Source organism: Dryobates pubescens, chromosome 36 (assembly GCF_014839835.1).
Source record: "Dryobates pubescens isolate bDryPub1 chromosome 36, bDryPub1.pri, whole genome shotgun sequence".
NCBI classification, from domain to species: domain Eukaryota; kingdom Metazoa; phylum Chordata; class Aves; order Piciformes; family Picidae; genus Dryobates; species Dryobates pubescens.
Genome location: NC_071647.1, coordinates 1,133,340 through 1,152,961, shown reverse-complemented (window position 1 = coordinate 1,152,961; position 19,622 = coordinate 1,133,340). Strand labels below are relative to the sequence as shown.

The following is a 19,622-nucleotide window of genomic DNA, read 5'->3' as shown; positions in this document are numbered from 1 at the left end:
CCCTGCCATGGGCAGGGACACCTCCCACCAGCCCAGGTTGCTCCAAGCCCTCATCCAGCCTGGCCTTGAACAGGACATCCACAGCCTCCCTGGGCAGCCTGCTCCACTGTCTCCCCACCCTCACTCTCAAGAATTTCTTCCTCATCTCCACTCTCAGTCTGCCCTCCTCCAGCTTCCATCCCTTCACTCTCATCCTATCACTCCAAGCCCTTGTAGAGGGTCCCTGTCTATCACAGGGCACCAACCCCCCCCCCCCCAGCCATCCACACCACTAAACCCTCCCCACATTCTAACCCATTCTGCCCAGCAGCTTCTTAGTCTGAAGAAAAGGAAGCAATAAATGGGCAGAGATGTGGCCAGCAGCTGCCCACAGCCAGGGGCAGCCACCCAAGCAGCTAAAGCAAAGCCACATCAGAGCTGTGACCTCCCCAGCCATGCAGGTGACTGAGTGGCACCTGCAGAAGCGCTGCCCACAGGCTGTGCCCCCAGATGCTTTGCTCACAGGGGCTGTGACAGCAGAGGTGGGGGAAATCAAAGCATGGCTGAGGGCTGGGTGAGGCCAGAGCCTGCTCTAAGTGCTGGGCGAAGGGTTGGAGACTCAGTGGTCTCCAAGGTCTCTTCCAGCCAAAGTGGTCCTGTGAGAAGGTGTTAGAGGAAAACAGAGAGCAGTGGAGTTGTTTGGGTTGGAAAAGCCCTCCAAGGATCAGAGAATTGCCAGGGTTGGAAGGGACCTCAAGGCTCAGCCAGTTCCAACCCCCCTGCCATGGGCCAGGGACACCTCACTCTAGATCAGGTTGCCCAGAGCCACATCCAGCCTAGCCTTAAAGAACCAAGCATCAACCCAACCCCACCATGGCCACCAAACCATGGCCCCAGGTGCCACGGCCACAGGGCTCTGGAGCACCTCCAGGGATGGGGACTCCACCACCTCCCTGGAGAGCCTCTGTAGGGACCTCTGATGATCATCCAGCCCAAGCCCCCTGCCAGGGCAGGGTCACCTAGGGCAGAGCACACAGGAACACATCCTGATGGGTCATGAAAGTCTCTAAAGAAGGAAGCTCCAGTACCTCCCTGGGCAGCCTGCTCCAGTCCCTGACCCCCCCCCAGGAAGAAAATTCTTCCTCATGTCCAACCTCAACCTCCCCCAGGTGCAGCCTGAGGCCATTTCCTCTGACACTGGGCAGAAGAGACCAATCCCCTCCTCCCTCCGTGCCTGCAGTAAACACCGAGTCAGCAGCTGAGGGGCACAGCCTGGTTTGCCCCCTGCCAGGCTCCAGACCCCCTCCCCAAGGCCCCCAGGAGGGGAGGGACTCACCAGGCTCAGCCCCGGCGGCGCCCTGCAGGTACGTGCGGCACCGCTCCTTGTGCTCCTCCAGGGAGCTCCTCTGCTTGTAGCTCCTGCCACAGAACTCACACTTGTAGGGCTTCTCCACTGGGGGAAGAACAGGAGGCTGCTGAGAGACAACCCCCGAGAGCCACAGGCTGCAGCAGGGGAGGTTGGGGATGGACAGGAGGGAGAATCTTCTTCCTGCAGCGGTGGTCAGGGCTTGGCACCGGCTGCCCGGGGCTTGGCACCGGCTGCCCGGGGCGGTGGTGGAGTCCCCATCCCTGGAGGGGCTGCACAGCCCCAGGGATGTGGTGCTGAGGGCCATGGCTTTGGCCCCAGCCCTGGTGGGCTTCAGGCTGCTTGGACCCAGGGACGTTTGTTCCAAGCCAAACAAATCTGTGCTCCTCTGAGCCCAGCCCCCTGCGAGGAGCCTTCGGAAGCCACTTACCAGAGTGTGTCCTCAGGTGACCTGTCAGGGCATCCCTCCTCTGGCAGGCATAGCTGCAAAGGTGGCACTTGAAAGGCTTTTCCCCCGTGTGGAGCTTAATGTGGCGCAGGAGGTTTCCCTTCTGGGTGAAGGAGGCTCCGCACTGCGTGCACTGGAAGGGACGCTCACCTTCAAAGGAGACAAGAGGAGGCAGTCAGAGGCTCCCCGAGCGCCCTGCTGGCCTCACAGCCTCCCTGGCTGGAGGAGAAAGAAGGCAGAGATCCATGGAATGGGTTTGGGTTGGAAGGGACCTTCAAGATCCTCCAGTTCCAAGCCCCTGCCGTGGGCAGGGACCCCTCCCACCGGCCCAGGTTGCTTCAGGCCTCATCCAGCCTGGTCCTGAACACCTCCAGGGAGGGGGCAGCCACAATCTTCCTGTGCCAGTCTCTCCCTACCCTCACTGCAAAGCCCCCTCAGCTACTGGAAGGTTGTTCTGAGGTCTCCCTGGAGCCTTCTCTTCTCCTGGGCAACCTGTTCCAGTGTCTCCCCACCCTCAGGCTGCCCTTGGCTTGGTCACAAGGACACATTGCTGGCTCCTGGGCATCCTTCTGGCTGCCAGGACCCCCCCAAATCCCTCTCCTCTGCACTGCCCTCCAAAGAGGAGCTCTCAGAAGAAGCAGAAGCTTCTAGAAGCAGCAGATTGGGATCTCCTTACCAGTGTGGCTCCGTTTGTGGACCATCAAGACATTGAGGCTGATGCAGGCCAGTCCACAGATGTCACAACTCATTTTCCCACTGGCTGGCCTGATGCTGTCATAGGAGCCAGGATGTCTCTCCAGTTTAATGCTTTCATAGTCAGGGTATTCCCTGGGGTAGCTGAAGGGCATCTCAGCTTCCTCTGGAGTCTCCACAGGCTCTGAGTTCAGAGCACTCTCCTCTCTCTCACTGTATTCACCTTTCACCTGAACCACTTCATCTGCAGGGGGAAAGAAACAACAAAGCACAGGAGTGGAAAATGCTCATCCTGGCCACCCCAGCACACAGCTCAGCAGGGCATCAGCAGGCCTCAGAGGTTGCCTTCAACACCCAAAGACTCAGAGACTCCAAGAATGGCTTGGGTTGGAAATGGACCTGAAAGCTCAGCCAGTCCCCAGCCCCTGCCATGGGCAGGGACCCCTCCCAGCAGCCCAGGCTGCTCCAAGGCTTCATCCAGCCTGGCCTTGGACACCTCCAGGCAGGGGGCAGCCACAGCCTCCCTGGGCAGCCTGTGCCAGAGTCTTCCCACCCTTACTGCCAAGAATTGCTTCCTCATCTCCAGCCTTAATCTGCCCTCCTCAAGCCTGAGTGATGCTCTCCTCAAGCTCAAGCCCAGGGAGTACAGCTGAGATGAGCTTGAATGATGCCCTCCTCAAGCTCAAGCTGCTGGAATGCAGCTGAGCTGAATCTCCATGGGTCATGGATGCTCAGAGCCACTCACAGTGAGACAGCTTAAAGGTGCTGAGCTGCCTGTAAAATCCCCTGGCTGGCTGATTGGAGCAGAGCTAGAAGTGGGGAGATTCAGATTGGATGTCAGGAGGAAGTTGTTCCCCAGGAGGGTGGTGAGAGCCTGGCACAGGCTGCCCAGGGAGGGAGGTGGTGGAAGCCTCATCCCTGGAGGTGTTTGCAGCCAGGCTGGAGGTGGCTGTGAGCAACCTGCTGCAGTGTGAGGTGTCCCTGCCCATGGCAGGGGGTTGGAGCTGGCTGAGCCTTGAGGTCCCTTCCAACCCTGACCATTCAGTGACTCTATGATTGCCTTCTCCAGATGCCAGCAGCTCTCAGAGGGTGCAGACTCCCCTTGCAAGTGCAGAGCAGCACCGAGAGAGCTTCCTGTATGAAAGCAGCGTTCCCCTGGCCACCTGCTCCTCTCTCAAAGCAAGGCTCAGAGAGCTCAGTAGGGCACTTGAGCACTTGTCCCTTCTCCAAGGCACAGGAGGTGGACTGCTGAGTACGAATTAGCTCTGGTTCTGAGTAAGGAACCACATCAAACAAGGGCTGAGAGCAGGGGGTGAGGTGGCAACATGAAAGCAGAGCTGGAAAAATAAAGATCTGGTGAGCCAGGCTCTCCTCAACTCAACATCTGCAGCTACACTGCAGTGATAAAATCACCCCTCTGCCCTCAGGGGCTGCACTGAGCCCAGCCAGGCTGTCTGGCTTGGGCTGGGAGGAACAGGTGGGTGATGGTTTCTTCATCCCAGGGAGGAACCCACATCAGTGGGAAAAAATTCCACAGGTCAGAGCATCACAGAATGGGTTGGGTTGGAAGGGACCTTCAAGAGCAGCCAGTTCCAAACCCCCCCTGCCACGGGCATGGACACCTCCCACCAGCCCAGGCTGCTCAAGGCCTCATCCAGCCTCGGCTTGAACACCTCCCTGAGCAGCCAGGTCCTCCTGCTGGTGTCCCTGGATGATGATCTCCACACAGCATCACCTTCCACCCCCACCCCCCATGCTGGGTGTGTTGATGCCCCCACCCCAGACATATTTTGGAGTCTGGGTTTTGGGGCAGGTTTGGAGGTTTGCTCAGGAGGTGGCAACCAGGTCTGGATTCACCTCCAAGTGGAATATTTCCCTCTTCAGCTCTGCCTCACAGCCTGAGGATTCCCTCTGCCACCAAAATGGCTTCTTCTGAGGTACCTTCAGCTGCCACCAGCACTTCAGGGGGCAGGGGACTGACCCTGCTGTTGAGAGCCCTCCAGAATTACTCCACCCACCCATCCATCCATCCATCCATCCACCCATCCATCCATCCATCCACCCATCCATCCATCCATGCCTCCACCCACCCCTCCCTCCCTCCCCACCACTCTGAGGAGCTGCTATTGCCAGTTGCTGGCAGCAGCTTTCAGCAGCAGCTTTTTCCCAAGCTAAAGGAAGGATTTTGGGGGGGCTGTGAGAGGTTGATTTGGGTTTTTCCCCTCCCCAAGAGCAGGCAGCTCCAAGCTGCTGTTCTGCATCCTGCCCAGGAGGGCCAGAGGAAGCCCAGGGCTGCAGCTGCACCTTGGGGCTGCTTTCAGAAGCGATTTCAATTCCCACTTTCTGCTCAACGTCTTCACCTTTGCCTCCCCCCCTGCCCCCCCAGCCGTGGTGGAGGACAAGTTGTAGCCTCCAAGTGAGAAGATTTCTCTGCTGTTTCTCACCACAAGTTCACAGCTCAAAGCTTGCTGCTCAGGCACAGAGCTCTGCCAGCCTGAAGCCGCTTCGAGTCCCCCGCGGCAGGCAGCTGCTGACTGGCACAAACTGGGCACAGCACCCTGTGGTCCCACCGTGGAAAATCAGCACCTCTGCACTTTCCATGGCTGTGCTGCCTGCTTCTTTCCTTGCACAGTAACAGAGAAGGCTGCACCAGGGCTCTGACCAAGGCTTTTCCACTGCTGCCTCCCCCAGAGGCATCACCTCCACTCCAGCTCTCACCAAGAGCCCACCGAAGCCTCGCAGAGTGCAGGCAGGCACTCGAAGAACCTCAAGGGGAAGAGAAAAGTCACCTTCTGTGGACAGAGAGCAGGCAGCAGAAGCCAAAGGGAATCACCAAATGGCAGGGGTTGGAAGGGACCTCTGGAGAGCATCCAGTCCAACCCCTCTGCCAGAGCAGGGCCACCCAGGGTAGGTCACACAGGAACACATCCAGGAAGGCTTTGAGTGACTCCAGAGCTGGAGGCTCCAGCACCTCTCTGGGCAGCCTGCTCCAGGCTCCAGCCCCTTTCAATTCAAGAAGTTCCTCCTCATGTTCAAATGGAACTTCTCAGGTTCCAGTCTGTGCCCACTGCCCCTTGGCCTGGCCCTGGGCACCGCTGAGAAGAGGCTTTTGAGAAGCCACTCAAGGTGAGGGGGGTTGGGATTCTGCTGTCCCAACACACTGGTTGCTGTCTAGGCTCCACTCTGTCTTCCTGCCAGAAGGAAGCTTTGGTGGGAGGGTGCCAGAGCCCTGCAGCAGGCTGCCCAGAGAGGTGCTGGAGCCTCCTTCTTTGGAGACTTTCAACCCCCCCTGGCTGTGTTCCTGTGTGACCTGCCCTGGGTCACCCTGCTCTGGCAGGGGGGCTCTGACTGGATGATCTCCAGAGGTCCCTTCCAACCCCTCCCACGCTGTGGTTCTCTGAAGCAGCCTCAGGCCAGGGCACCCCAAAATTCACCAAGGGCTGGCAGAGGTCTGAAGCAATCAGATTTCCTTTTGCAGCCCCCAACTCCTTGCTCCATGTCCTGGCAGGCAAGGGGAGCTGCATGGAAAGGGTTGGATATAGCACTCAGGGGGGATGGGTTGAAGCTTGAGGAGGGCAGATGGAGAGTGGAGATTAGGAAGAAATTGTTGCCAGTGGGGGTGAGGAGGCACTGGCACAGGCTGCCCAGGGGGGCTGTGGATGCCCCTTCCCTGGAGGTGTTCAGGGCCAGGCTGGATGAGCAGCCTGGGCTGGTGGGAGGGGTCCCTGCCCATGGCAGGGGGTTGGCACTGGCTGAGCTTGGAGGTCCCTTCCAACCTGAGCCCTTCTCTGCACCCATGAACTATTTTTCTCGAGGCAGCTGAAGAGAGGGCTGCAGCACAAAGTGTGGTTGGTTTTACACAAGCCAGTCCCAGGGTGCTGTGTGAAGGCTGATGCAGAGGGTTTCATTTCCTGGGGAGATGATTACCAGATGAAAGACCTGCTCCAGAGTCATATTTTTGTTTCACCTGAAAAACGTTGTAAAAACAAAGAGGTTCTGGAAAGCCTCCAAAACAAAGCTGTGGTGGCAGCTTCAGACTGAGTCACTGCACCAACAGAGCTGGGCATGTCCTGGGAGGTGCAGCACTGGCAGCAAACAACTGGGCACCCCCAGCTCGTCCCAGAGAGACTGGGAGCTGCTGCAGAGAGTCTAACAGAGGCTCCAAAGATGCTGAAGGGGCCTGGAGCAGATCTGTGAGGAGCAAAAGCTGAGAGCCTGGAGCAGAGCAGCCCCAGAGGGGAGCTGAGCAATGCTCAGCAAGAGCTAAAGGCTGGGGGGCAAGAGGCTGGGGCCAGACTCTGCTGAGGGGTGCCCAGGGACAGGACAAGGAGCAATAGGCATAAACTGGACCCCATCTGGGCAGGAGGAGAAAGTTGTTTGGTGTGAGGGTGCTGGAGGCCTGGAGCAGGCTGCCCAGGGAGGTTGTGAAGGCTCCTGCTGTGGAGAGCTCCCAACACCTCCTGGGCACTGTGCCCCTGGGCAAGCTGCTGTGGGGGCCCTGCTGGAGAAGGGGGGGTTGGGCTGGGTGAGCTCCAGAGGTTCCCTTCCAATCCCCTGGGATGCTGTAGCTGGACCAAGGCAGAGCATCATCTTAGCTTTTCTCTTCAGGCAGGAAGGAAAAGAGGGGGAAGGAAAACCCCCCAATCCCTAGGATTTAATCCAAGACCTTGGCAGCAAACCCAGAGGGGAAAGAAGACAACCTGGGAGCTGAATCTTCACTTTAATCCCTGCCAGCCCCAAGCAGCCCCTCCGAGCTGCCCACCTCAGCGACTCCCTTCCTCCCTCCTCCTCCTTCCCCTGCATCCCACCGACAGCTCTCAACCCCCTGCTAAAACTACTGCGCTGCTTTCCCCCTCGCTCCGGCTCTGAAGTTTTCCCACCAGCAGCAGCGCGGCGGAAGCAAAGGCAGAGAGAACAACAAGGAAACAAAAACCTTTCCCCCCTAATCCCCCCCCCCCCCCCCCAAGAAGCTATTAAGCAGAGAACAGCACCGAGGGGTGGATGTCGCTCAAGTGTTTTACAAGGAGCTGAGGTCATAACCATGAAAATCCTCAGCGCAGGCAAAAACAACAACAACGACGACGGCGGCGGCGGCGAAGCAGCCACAAAAGTCAACTGGATAACAAAGAGACTTAATCATCTTAATGTGGCGTTTTAACGACGCCGCTGATTTGCTGTGCCACTTCCAGCATAATGAGGCCCTAATGCTACAGATGTTCAGGCAGACTAAAGAGGGAAGGGAGGGGGGAAGGATAAAGATAAAGAAGAAGAAAACAACACAAGACACAAAAAAAAAAACAGAGGGGGAAAAGCGAAGCTTTTCCTGTCTGCCGTTTCCTAACTACCCAATTAACCACATCGGGAAAGCGTCGCAGGGGGCTGACAGCTGGAGGAGGAGAAGGGAGGGAGGGAGTCGCTGAGGTGGGCAGCTCGGAGGGACTCCCTGGAGCTGGCAGGGGTTAAAGTGAAGATTCGGCACCGGGCAGGGCGCCGCAGGATGCTTGTGGCGGGGGGAGGTCTTTCGGCGTTCCCTGACTCTGCCTCGCTCCAACCCCGCAGCGCCACAGCTCTGCCCCGTCAGCAGCTCCGGGCATGGGGATTCCATCGCCCCAAGGCCTGCTCCAGGCTTCGAGAATCTTTGAAGGGCAGCAATTTCTTCTGATGTCCAACCTAACCCCACCCTGGGGCAGCCTGAGGTCATCTCCCCTCCTCCTAACACTTGTTCCTCGGACATTCAACCCCCACCTGGCTCCAGCCTCCTCTCAGGGAGCTGTAGAGAGCAAGGAGGTCTCCCTCAGCCTCCTCTTCTCCAGGCGGAAGACCCCCAGGTCCCTCAGCTGCTCCTCACCAGATCTGTTCTCCAGACCCTTCACTGGGTTAAGACCAGCTTTGAGTTTATTTTCCCTTTGTGCCTTGCAGCATCTCCTCAGCACTGCTGCTCAGCACCCACTGCACAGAATCCCAGCATGGGAGGGGCTGGCAGGGACCTCTGGAGATCATTGAGTCCAAGCCCCCTGCCAAGGCAGAGTCACCTGGAGAGGGTCACTCAGGAACACATCCAGGTGGGGGTTGAATGTCTCCAGAGATGGAGACTCCACCACCTCAAGCCTTTAGGCACCTTCCAGGGCAACACAGGATGAGAGGGAAAGGATGGAAGCTTGAGGAGAGCAGATTAAGGCTGGAAATGAGGGAGAAATTCTTGCCAGTGAGGGTGGTGAGACTCTGGCACAGGCTGCCCAGCAAGGCTGTGGCTGCCTCCTCCCTCGAGGTGCTCAAGGCCAGGATGGATGAGGCCCTGAGCAACCTGGGCTGGTGGGAGGTGTCCCTGCCCATGACAGGGGCTTGGGACTGGCTGATCCTGAAGGTCCCTTCCAACCTGAGCCACTCTCTGCACCTCTGCACACTTGAGTGGCGATGCCTGAAGGAACCCAAGGCCCAGGTGGAAATTTCACTGCTGAAAAACAGAGGAGAGAGAACCTTTCCTGACTGCCCCTGGTGGTGCTGGGTGCTCTGTGCTAAATGAGGCTGCTCCCTTCCCACTGAAACAGAAATGGAAACAAATCAAATTGAAATGCAACAGAGAACTGGAAATGGAGCTGGGGAGGGTGGGAAGAACAAACCAAACCCCCAGCCCAGCCAGGCAGGCATTCATTTTCCAGGCACTTGGATGTGTATTTTCTACTTCATTAATAGCAGGGTGGCTCTCTCATTAAGGCACTGTGTCATTTGGCTCCTTGTGCAATTAATTACCAATAGCATCAACAGCAACAGAAAACCAGAAAGAAGCAAACAACACAAATCAGCTCCAAGCTGATGAGAGCCAAGAAGCCTGAATTACAGAGCAGCTTCCTCGAGCAGCTAACTCCCAGGCAAAGGTTTTCCTCCTAGAGGTGCTGGGTTCATCTCTCATTTCCTACCTGATATTCCCCCATCTGTTACCAAGCTCCCCAGGAGCCAGCAGTGGCCTCCTGCAGCCCAGCAGGCAGCTGTGTGCTGGGCTGCAGCCAGGGGAGTGTGGGCAGCAGGGCAGGGGGGGGCATCCTGCCCCTTGGCTCTGCTCAGGAGCACATCCAGGTGGGGTTGGAAGCTCTCTAGAGATGGAGGCTCCAGCACCTCCCTGGGCAGCCTGCTCCAGGGCTCTGCCACCCTTCAATTCAAGAAGTTCCTCCTCATCGTGTTCCACTTTGTGCCCATTGCCCCTTGGCCTGGCACTGGGTGCCACTGACAACAGCCTGGCCCCAGCCTCCTACCACCCACCCCTGAAGTATTGATCAGCATTGATCAGATTCCCTCCTGAGGCTTCTCCAGACCAAAGCAGCCCAATTCTCTCAGCCTTTCCTCCTCACACAGAGGTTCCAGGCCCCTCAGCATCCTTCTAGCCTCCACTGGCCACTCTCTGCCACATCCCTGCCCCTCCTCAACTGGGGAGCCCAGAACTGGTCCCAGTACTCCAGATGTGGCCTCCCCTGGGCAGAGCAGAGGGGGAGGAGAACCTCCCTGTGCCTGCTGCCCACACTCTTCTTAATGCCCCCCAGGATGCCATTTGCCTCCTTGGCCACCAGTACACATTGCTGTCCCGTGGAGAACTTATTGTCCACCAGGACTCCAAGCTCCCTCTCCATGGGGCAGGGCAGCCTTGCCTCAGATGCCAGTGGCAGGGGTCCCATGCCAACCAGGCTGCCCAGGGAGGTCCTGGCTGCCCCCTCCCTGGAGGTGTTGAGGTTGGCTGAGGCCTCGAGCAAGCTGGGCTGGTGGGAGGTGTCCCTGCCCGTGGCAGGAAGGGGCTGGAACTGGATGCTCTCACAGCTCCCTTCCAACCCAAACCATCCTCTGCATCTCTGAGCCACTTCCAGGCTGCGGTGCCACAGCCGCTGGCGCTGATGTCACCGAACGTGCTTGGCAGCATTCCTGCTTGTGACAGCACCGCGGCCGCTGCCAAGCAACAGCAAAGCCAGGCAGGATCTGCTGCTGATAAGGACACCACCGCTCCGAGGAGACTTTCAGTTCACCAAGAAGCCACCGAGGCAGAGACAGCCCCAGAGCGGCGGCGGCGCCGGCGGAGCCTCGCCTGGCTTGGAGAGGCTCAGAAATCCCCTCTCAAGTGAAGCTGCTCAGCCTGGCAGCTCTGATGTTGTGAGATAACCTCTGGGTCCCACGAGCAGCAGGGCTCCGAGCTGGGCTTGGGAGATGTAATAGTCTGATAAAAAACGGCACTTCCTCTGGCAGCTGATAAGGACCTGAGCTCGGCGGCAGCGCCGGGACCTCAGCGGAGCTTCCTCAGCCCTCTCCTGTCTCCCCCTCCAGCCTTTTAACCACCCCCTTGCAGACGCCTGAGAGGCAGCAGCAGCAGCAGCAATTAGCATCCATAAACCACCAGGGTGGCTTCGGGTGCTCTTTATTTCACAACCAGGAAAGCAGATCGCTGCCATTCACCACCAGCACCACCCCCTCCCCCGGAACGCTGCCTGCCTCCGGCAGGGCAGGGCAGGGAGAGGTAACCAACCCGGGCAGGGACTGGTGGAGAAGGGCTGCTGGTGAGGGGCAGGGGTTTGAAAGTGGAGCAGGGGAGATTTAGGTTGGACATCAGGAGGAAGTTCTGCACGGTGAGGGTGGTGCCTCCAGAGCCATCCAGGCTGGGGGTGATGAGATTGAGAGCAGCCCTGCAGAGAAGGACTTGGGGGTGCTGGTGGGGGAGAAGCTGGGCAGGAGCCAGCAATGGGCACTGGCAGCACAGAAGGCCAAGGGCAGCCCCAGAAGATGGAGAGAAGGGATCCTGCCCCTCTGCTCTGCCCTGGGGAGACCTCACCTGCACTGCTGGGTGCAGATGTGGAGCCCTCAACACAAGAGAAACAAGGACCTGATGGAGAGGGTCCAGAGGAGGCCACAAAGATGATCAGGGAGCTGGAGCCCCTCCCCTGTAGGGACAGGCTGGAAGAGTTGGTGCTGTTGAGCCTGGAGAAGGGAAGGCTCCAGGGAGACCTCAGATCTGCATTGCAATACCTGCAAGGGACCTCCAGGAAGGCTGAGGAGGAACTGTTCAGAAGGGCTTGGAGTGATAGGCTGAGGGGCAATGGTTTGGAACTGGAGCAGGGCAGAGTTTGGTTGGGCATCAGGAGGAAGCTCTGCACAGTGTGGGAGGGGAGACACCGGCACAGGCTGCCCAGGGAGGTGGCTGAGCTCAGCTCCATCCCTGGAGACATTCAGCCTGGAGGTGTCCCTGGGCAGCCTGCTGCAGCTGGAGGAGTCCCTGCTGAGTGCAGGAGGGTTGGACAAGATGAGCTTTGAGTTTCCCTTCCCACCCAAACCATTCTATGACTCTCTGGAGATGACCTTTGGGAGTCCCTTCAAACCTGCTGCCCTCTGGGAACCAAACTCCTCTGCCTGGCTCTGACTCCTGCAGGCCCAAAGTGGCTTTTATGCTCTTTTTAGTTCCTTTTCCAATGCAGGAGGCTTCACCTCTTGGCCACCAAAGGGCACTGGGGACCCATGCAGACACCAGGGCAGTGTTTGCTGCCCTCTCTGCCTCGCTGCTCAGCCGAGGCACAGGAAGCACCACGGGAGCAGGGGATTGGTATGGCTGCAGGCAAGCACAGCCCATGTGCACCACAGCATGCAGCCTCCATTCCCCTGAGGCAAAAACCAAGGTGGGGGTGAGGGGGAGGGGGAGTTGCTGTCTGTATTTCCCCCCCCCCCCCCCCCCCCCCCCCCCGTTCTCCTCCATCAAGCTTTTAATTAACACATTAACTCCAGCCTGCTGCCTGATGGTTTGCTCCACACATCCCAAACCTGGTGGCTGAAAAGGACTTTGGACAAGGGGTTGGAGTGGTGAGGTGAGAGGGGGTGAGGTGAGGCTGGGAGAGGAGAGATTGAGAGTGGAGATGAGGAAGAAAGTCTTGAGAGTGAGGTTGGGGGAGACCCTGGCACAGCTTGCCCAGGGAGGCTGTGGATGAGGCCAGGCTGGATGAGGCCTTGGAGCAACCTGGGCTGGTGGGAGGTGTCCCTGCCCATGGCAGGGGGTTGGAACTGCCTGACCTTGAAGGTCCCTTCCAACTTAAACCATTCCATGAACCTATGAAACTGGCCAGAAGCTGAGAGCTGTCCCTGGCCTGCGGCAGGGAGTTTGGGGCAGAGGATCTCTGAGGTCCTTTCCCACCTGAGCCATCCTTGGACTCCATGGAAGAAGAGCCATGATCCAGAATAGACTTTTGAATCCCTCTCACAGCATCATCAGTGAATGAAAAGAGAGAACTGAATGATTGCTTTTCAGAGTTAAACTTCACTTTACCTCCTGCTTCCTCACTGGGCTGATTGTGCTCCTTCACATCCTCCCCAGGAGCCACAGTCTCCATTTCCTGGGACTGGTTCAGGTCACCATCAGTCAAAACCTCCTGGCCCTCTGTAAAAAGAACCCAAACATCCCTCATTGACCCTTCATGCCCCGAGAATATTCCCTCAGAGTATCTGCTGCACCCCAGCACTGCTCACAACCCCCATCCAGGTCCTCCTACAGACCCAGCAGCTGCAGCCTGGGGAGGGGATTTGCTTCCCCAAGTCTGATGTAAACCCTCACACACAGCAGCCCAGCGAGGTGAGGGTTGGAAGGGAACCTCTGGAGCTCACCCAGTCCAACCCCCCCTGCTCCAGCAGGGCCCCCACAGCAGCTTGCCCAGCAGCACAATGCCCAGGGGAGGTTCAAAGCTCCACAGAGAAGGAGACTCCACCACCTCTCTGGGCAACCTGCTCCAGGCCTCCAGCACCCTCTCAACAAAGAAATTTCTCCTCCTGCTCAGATGGAGCCTCCTGGGGTCCAGTTTGCATCCCTTGCCTTGTCCCTGGGCACCCCTGAGCAGAGTCTGGCCCCAGCCTCTTTCCCCCCCAGCCTTTAGCCATTTAACAGCATCCTGAAGATCCCCTCTGGGGCTGCTCTGCTCCAGGCTCTCAGCCTTTGCTCCTAGCTCCTCAGCAGCTTTGTAGTCTCTGCTGGACTCCCTCCACCAGTTCCTTGAAGATCATCAGATCCAACCATTCTCCAGCCAAGCCTGGTGCTAAGCCCTGTCCCACAGCACCACATCCCTGCAGCTGCAACCTTTCAGGAGAGGTTGGAAGGACATAACTCAAAGAGCACAGCACCTGCAGCCACTGGCTGGTCCTGAGCACAGCTGAGGTCCATACCTGCCTGGGAACCTGCAAGAGAGAGAAGAGCTGTTGGGAGTCTTTGGAACCATTCACTCTGCAGCTGTTGCAGGATGATCAATTCCAATTTCCCTTGACTGAAAGCCAAGCTGAGAAATAAAAGCCCCAAAGTCTCCAAGGATCCCAGAGTGAGGAACTGCTCTGTGTGGTTGCACAACTTCCCTCTGCAGCTGCCCAAGAGGAGGCTGGAGGGAGACTGGAGGTGGCCTCTTCTCCCAGGCAGTTAACACCAGGACAGGAGGAAATGGCCTCGAGTTCCTCCAAGGGAGATTTCAAATGGGACAGGAGGAACAGTTTGTGCCCTGCCAAGGCAGGGTCAGGTACAGAAGGTCACTCAGGAACACATCCAGCTGGGGTTGGAATGTCTCCAGAGATGGAGACTCCACCACCTCTGTGGGTACCCAAAACTCAAGCACCTCAAGCCTTTAGGCACCTTCCAGAGCAGCACAGGAGGAGGAGAGGGAAGGGAAGCTTGAGGAAAGCAGATTGAGACTGGAGATGAGGAAGAAGTTCTTGCCAGTGAGGGTGGGGAGAGCCTGGCACAGGCTGCCCAGGGAGGCTGTGGCTGCCTTCTGCCTGGAGGTGCTCAGGACCAGGCTGATCTTGAAGGTCCCTTCCACCCCATTCCATGGCCCTGGCTCCCAGGAGCACTCAGCAGCCCTCTCTGAGGATCTCAGATGCTGCAGGGGTTTTCCACTCTCCTCTCCAGTGCCCAAACTCAGGCTGCTGACCCAGCCTGGGGGCACAGACCTGCAGAGTCCAAGTCCAGCCCAGGCTCTACTCCACTCTTTGGTGTCCTGAGACTCCCCCAGGGCAGGGTTGATTTGCTTAACCAGGTCACAGCTCCCTGCTTCCTTCCTCCTTTCTGCCCTCCAGGTTTTTTCCTATTTTTTTTTGTTTAATTCCTCTTTTTTATACTTTTTGGGGGGGGCAATTATTGTAATCTCCATCTGCAAGAAAAATCTTTCTCAATCTATAGATAGAAGGGGGAAAAAAATGCAAACAATAACAGCTCCAGGAGCTGTGAAATTCATTCCTGGCAGTTACATAACAGAACTGCTCCTGCCATGGCTGGGAGGTGTTAACCACCAGTGACATTTCCCCCCCAGCTCTCTCTCTCTCTCTTCACCACCACTGCACATGGAACATTTCTGTGGTCTCTGCAGCAACGTCAGAACACAAAGCTCCATGAACTCTGTGGCAAAGCCTCCAGCCAGACCAGAATCCCCAAATCCCAGCGTGCTGCAGGCTGGAAGGGACCTCTGGAGCTCACCCAGCCCAACCCCCCCCTGCTCCAGCAGGGCTCCCACAGCACCCTGCCCAGCAGCACAGTGCCCAGGGGGGGTTGGAAGCTCTCCACAGCAGGAGACTCCACAACCTCTCTGGGCAGCTCCAGGCCTCCAGCACCTTCACACCAAACTTTCTCCTCCTGCTCAGATGGAACCTTCTGGGGTCCAGTTTGTGTCTGTTTCCCCTTGTCCTGTCCCTGGGCACCACTCAGCAGAGTCTGGCCCCAGCCTCTTGCCCCCCAGCCTTTAGCTCTTGCTGAGCATTGCTCAGCTCCCCTCTGGGGCTGCTCTGCTCCAGGCTCTCAGCCCCAGAGGCTCTCAGCCTTTGCTCCTCACAGCAAAGAAGTTTCTCCTCCTGTTTAGAAAACCACAGAATCATTCAGGCTGGAAAAGACCTTTAAGGCCAAGAGCAAAGTGCAGGAGCAGCTGGGCTGAAGCTGCAGCAAAGGAAAGGCAAACTCTGAGAGAGCAAAACAGCATCAGAGAACCACTGAGGTTGGAAATGCTCTCTGGGGGCATCCAGCCCAACCAGCAACCCAACCCCACCAAACCATGGCCCCAAGTGCCATGGCCACACATTCCTTGAGCCCCTCCAGGGATGGAGACTCCACCAACCCCCTGGGCAGCCTGCTCCAGCCCCTGACCACTCTTGCAGCACAGAAATTCTTCCTAATCTCCAACCTGGACTAAAGCAGCAGAACTATTCCATTCCCCACCCCCAATCCTACAAAAGAGTTTTTTTCCCCGGGGTTTATTTCAAGGTTTGGTTCCTTTGTTCCCTAAAGGGAAAACATTCAGCTCCCATTTCTCACCCGGAGTTCCATTATCCAGGTAGTTGCCACAGCTCTGAGCTGGCTGCGAGCAAAGAGCAGCGAGAAAAAAATCCTCCCTGTTAAGGGCTGAAACCACCCAGGAGCAGCCTGAGCTCCCCCGGGGTGCAGCTCCTGACGGCAGAGTTGTTAAGCTGTCAGCACTTGGGAAATGATTCCTCAAATTAAAGCTGAGCTCCTTTCCCTCCCTGCAAATGCAGCAGGAATTCGAACACTTAAAGTGGCTTTGGTGAGAGCTGGGATGTGGCAAAGTCCCTGAGCTGAAGGGGGGCGAAAAGTGCAGCTGGCTGCGAAGTGAAAGACATCGAGAATCCTCAGGAAAGTAAAGAAAGAAGGGGAGAGAAAAGGAGATCAAGGGAAATAAAAGGGAAAATCAAAATGAAGTGAAAATCAAAACGAAGGAAAAATCAGACTCAAATAAAAATCAGATTAGGTCTCCCTGGAGCCTTCTCTTCTCCAGGCTGAACAACCCCAACCCTCTCAGCCTGTCCCCACAGGGGAGGTGCTCCTGAACACCCCCAGGGAGGGGACAGCCACAACCTCCCTGGGCAACCTGTGCCAGGGTCTCCCTACCCTCACTGCCAAGAATTTCTTCCTCATCTCCAGCCTCCCTCTCCCCTCTCCCATCCCATCTCCAGCCGCCCTCTCCTCTCTCCCATCCCATCTCCAGCCTCCCATCACTACTAACCCTTACAGAAAGTCCCTTCCCAGGCAGGAGAAGGTTTAGGAACCTCCCACCCTTGATTCTGGACAAAGAAAGCCACAATTCCTCCCTCCCCTTCAGGAGAGCAGGATGGGAGAAGTGACTTACAGATGCCCTTGGTCCTCCCAGAGCTGCAGTGCCCAAGCGTGTGGAGGGCCAGGGTCTGCCTGGGTGCCCTGCAGCCGCCACGCGCTGCTGGCTCCCAGAGCAGAAGTGTCACCTTTGGGTGCTTTTGAAGCCAATCCTTCCCCATCCCTTGTTCCACCCCAGCAGTCAAATTGAGAGAAAAAAAACCACCCAAACCCACCCAATATTCAAATCTATTGCTAAAAAAATCTATCCCAAGGGCTGTGGAGCTGCCAGGGCACAACTGCTGCTGCGTGGCCAGGCAGCAGAACCAACCAAGCCACCTCTGCCTTAACCCTCCCTACAGAATCAGAATTGGCAGGGTTGGAAGGGACCTCAAGGATCAGCCATGGGCAGGGACACCTCACACCACAGCAGGTTGCTCACAGCCACCTCCAGCCTGGCTGCAAACACCTCCAGGCAGGAGGCTTCCACCACCTCCCTGGGCAACCTGTGCCAGGCTCTCACCACCCTCATGGGGAGGAACTTCCTTACATCCAATCTCAACCTCCCCACTTCTAGTTTTGCTTCATCCCCCCCAGTCCTATCCCTCCCTGACACCCTCCAAAGTCCCTCCCCAGCTTTCTTGTAGCCCTCTCCAGACACTGGGAGGCCACAAGAAGGTCTCCTCAGAGCCTTCTCTTCTCCAGACTGAACAGCTCCGACTCTCTCAGTCTGTCCTCACAGCAGAGCAGCTCCAGCCCTGTGATGGATGTGCCTCAAATCAGCACTGCCTCTAACACCCTTTTTGCTCTCTGGTAGCCAGCAGGGCAGGAGGAACAACCTGAGTGAGCCACATCTCACCTTTTTGCCCCCAAAGCCAACAGCACAACATCACCTTTCCACTGCCAGCTTCACTTCCCAACCCTCCAGCACCACGACAGGGCTGGTCCCAAACGCTCCCAATCCTCCTGGCCCAGCACCCAGAGGTTGTCTCCTTCTCTCTGCACCTTCTCCAGAGGCACAGAATTACCCCAGAGTAACTCCACAGCAAGTGTGGCTCCTGCCCTTCTCCCTCAGCACTCACAGCACAGGCAGTGACCTTGTGTCCAACTTCTTCCCCCCCAACAGGCTGTCCACCTTCAGCTCTGCGTTGGGTTTGGGCTGAGCTGGAGTTAATTCTCCTCAAGTGATTAGCTCCAGCTGAGCCCAAACTCAATGCAAACTGAACCACAGCACCACAGAATGCCAGCTTGGAAGGGGCCCCAAGGATCCTCTGGGGTCCAACCCATGGAAAAGAAGGAAAGCCCAAATGATTTCCCCATGGAATGACCTCCACCAGCACCTGCAGTGCCAAGAAGAAGGCTGAAGGTACCTGGTCAAAGCCTCTCCGTGCAGGGTCTCAGGCACTCTGCTGCTCTGAAGCACCATGGAACATCTGAAGTGCCAGGGGCTGCTCCCTCCCTTTTGGGGAGGAGATTCTGATCTTGGGGCTCAGATCATAGCCTATGACCTTCTGACACCAGCAGAGCATCTTCCAGTAACTCAGCACCTCCATCCCAGTAGAGCAAATGGAAATGGCAGTGGGAGCTCAGCTCTTGCAAGACCAAACCAGTTAGAGACACAACCCGGGGCTGTCAGCTTTGCCTCCTCAGACATCTCTCAGCAGTGCTCATCTCCCACTCTGTGCCTGTGCTGAGCCTCCTCACACTGGACAGAGAACTGAGGCCAGGAATGTTCCTCTTGTCCTCAAATTCCCCACAGCCTGCAGTGGAACCAAGATTTTCCCATGGAAAGAGAGACTCTTGGCAGCTGCTGTACCCAGGAAAACTCTTCCACACCAACTTCATCCCCAGCCTGCCAAGCTCAGGGCATTAACCCTCAGAGCAATGAGTTAAGCTAAGAATGTTCAGCTCTGGGGTGATGCTCTGCCAGCCTTGCCCAGAACTCTGCTGATTTGGGGTTTCCCTTTCCCACTGAAGCCCAAATCTTGCCTGCAGTTTGCTGGCCCTGGAAGTTCCAAGCCCCTTCTAGGCTCCAGAAGAAGCCAAGGCGCTGCTTAACTCCTTATAGCCCGGGCCAGGAGCAGGTGCTGCCCCCAGCTCCCTGCCACGCGTGGGGATGTGTCAGGAACTGAACTCAGAGCAGGGGGGAAGCTCCGTTCGTTTCCCGTTTAATTGCCGCAGGCGAGTCGGTTCCCGTCGGTAAAACGCGGCCGCGGAAGCCGCCGGGAAGCAAAGGTGCGGAGCGCGGTGCGGGCACCCCGAGGGGCTCAGCGGGGATGGCGATTGAGGCGGAGGGCGACACACGACGGCGGCAGCAGCTTCCCCACCCCGGGCCCGGGGAAGAGCGGGGTCGTTCCTCACCTGCCATGCTCCGGCCGCGGCTCCGGCTCCGCCTGCGAGCCCCGCGGGGATCGTCCCGGAGGGGACCCGGCCCGGCCTCGCCTCCCTCCCGGGCTCCGCCACATCCGGGCCGGCGCTGGGCGGGCGGAGAGCGGCGCCGGGCGGCGGCAAACGGAGCTGACCCGGGGCTCGCCCCGGCCCGGGCACTGGCCGCCCCGGGGCTCGGCGGTGGTGCCCAGCGATGGGCACTCGGCAGAGACAGGGGCACCGACGGGGCCCCGGGGAGGGTACGGGGGGCTAGGGGAGGACAGCCTCTTCCAGGCTCCGAGAACCCTTTCACTGAACAAATTCCTCCTGACATCCAACCTGAGTGGCCAGGTGTCAGCATCCATAACCTGATCGAAACCATCACTGAGCTTTGTAGGGAGCCCTTCACCTTAAAGCCCACAACGAGATGGGAGCACCACGAGCTGGGTTAGCTCCCTCCAGGGTCAACAATGGCTCCCAGGGGGACAGCAACGGCTCCCAGGGTGACACAGAGCTGTTCCACACTGGCAGCCTCTTGACTCATCTCATGTCGTGCTGCAGAGCCAGGCTTGTGTGCCAGGGCTGGGGTGGCAATGGTGGGCTGCGGTGGCAGGTGGGAGGGTGACCTCTCCACACACTGAGTTTCCTTTACACACCACCTAAAGGTGGCCTCAGGGTGGGTT

The 19,622-nt window shown here is 57.8% G+C and overlaps 1 protein-coding gene across 1 annotated transcript in view; it reads right to left on the bottom strand.

The window, feature by feature from the left end:
• The window catches only part of IKZF3 (IKAROS family zinc finger 3), a 28,681-nt gene extending 9,645 nt beyond the window's left edge, over positions 1–19,036 (bottom strand). Inside the window, exons 1-7 of the mRNA XM_054176746.1 lie at positions 18,934–19,036; positions 13,617–13,670; positions 12,772–12,882; positions 2,470–2,730; positions 1,776–1,943; positions 1,316–1,432; positions 202–223 (exon numbers count right to left, since the gene is read on the bottom strand). Coding sequence (XP_054032721.1) covers positions 202–223; positions 1,316–1,432; positions 1,776–1,943; positions 2,470–2,730; positions 12,772–12,882; positions 13,617–13,670; positions 18,934–18,940 — 740 coding nt within the window. The 5' untranslated portion in view covers positions 18,941–19,036. The remainder of the gene's footprint in view (positions 1–201; positions 224–1,315; positions 1,433–1,775; positions 1,944–2,469; positions 2,731–12,771; positions 12,883–13,616; positions 13,671–18,933) is intronic.
• Between the last annotated feature and the right edge of the window lie 586 nt (positions 19,037–19,622).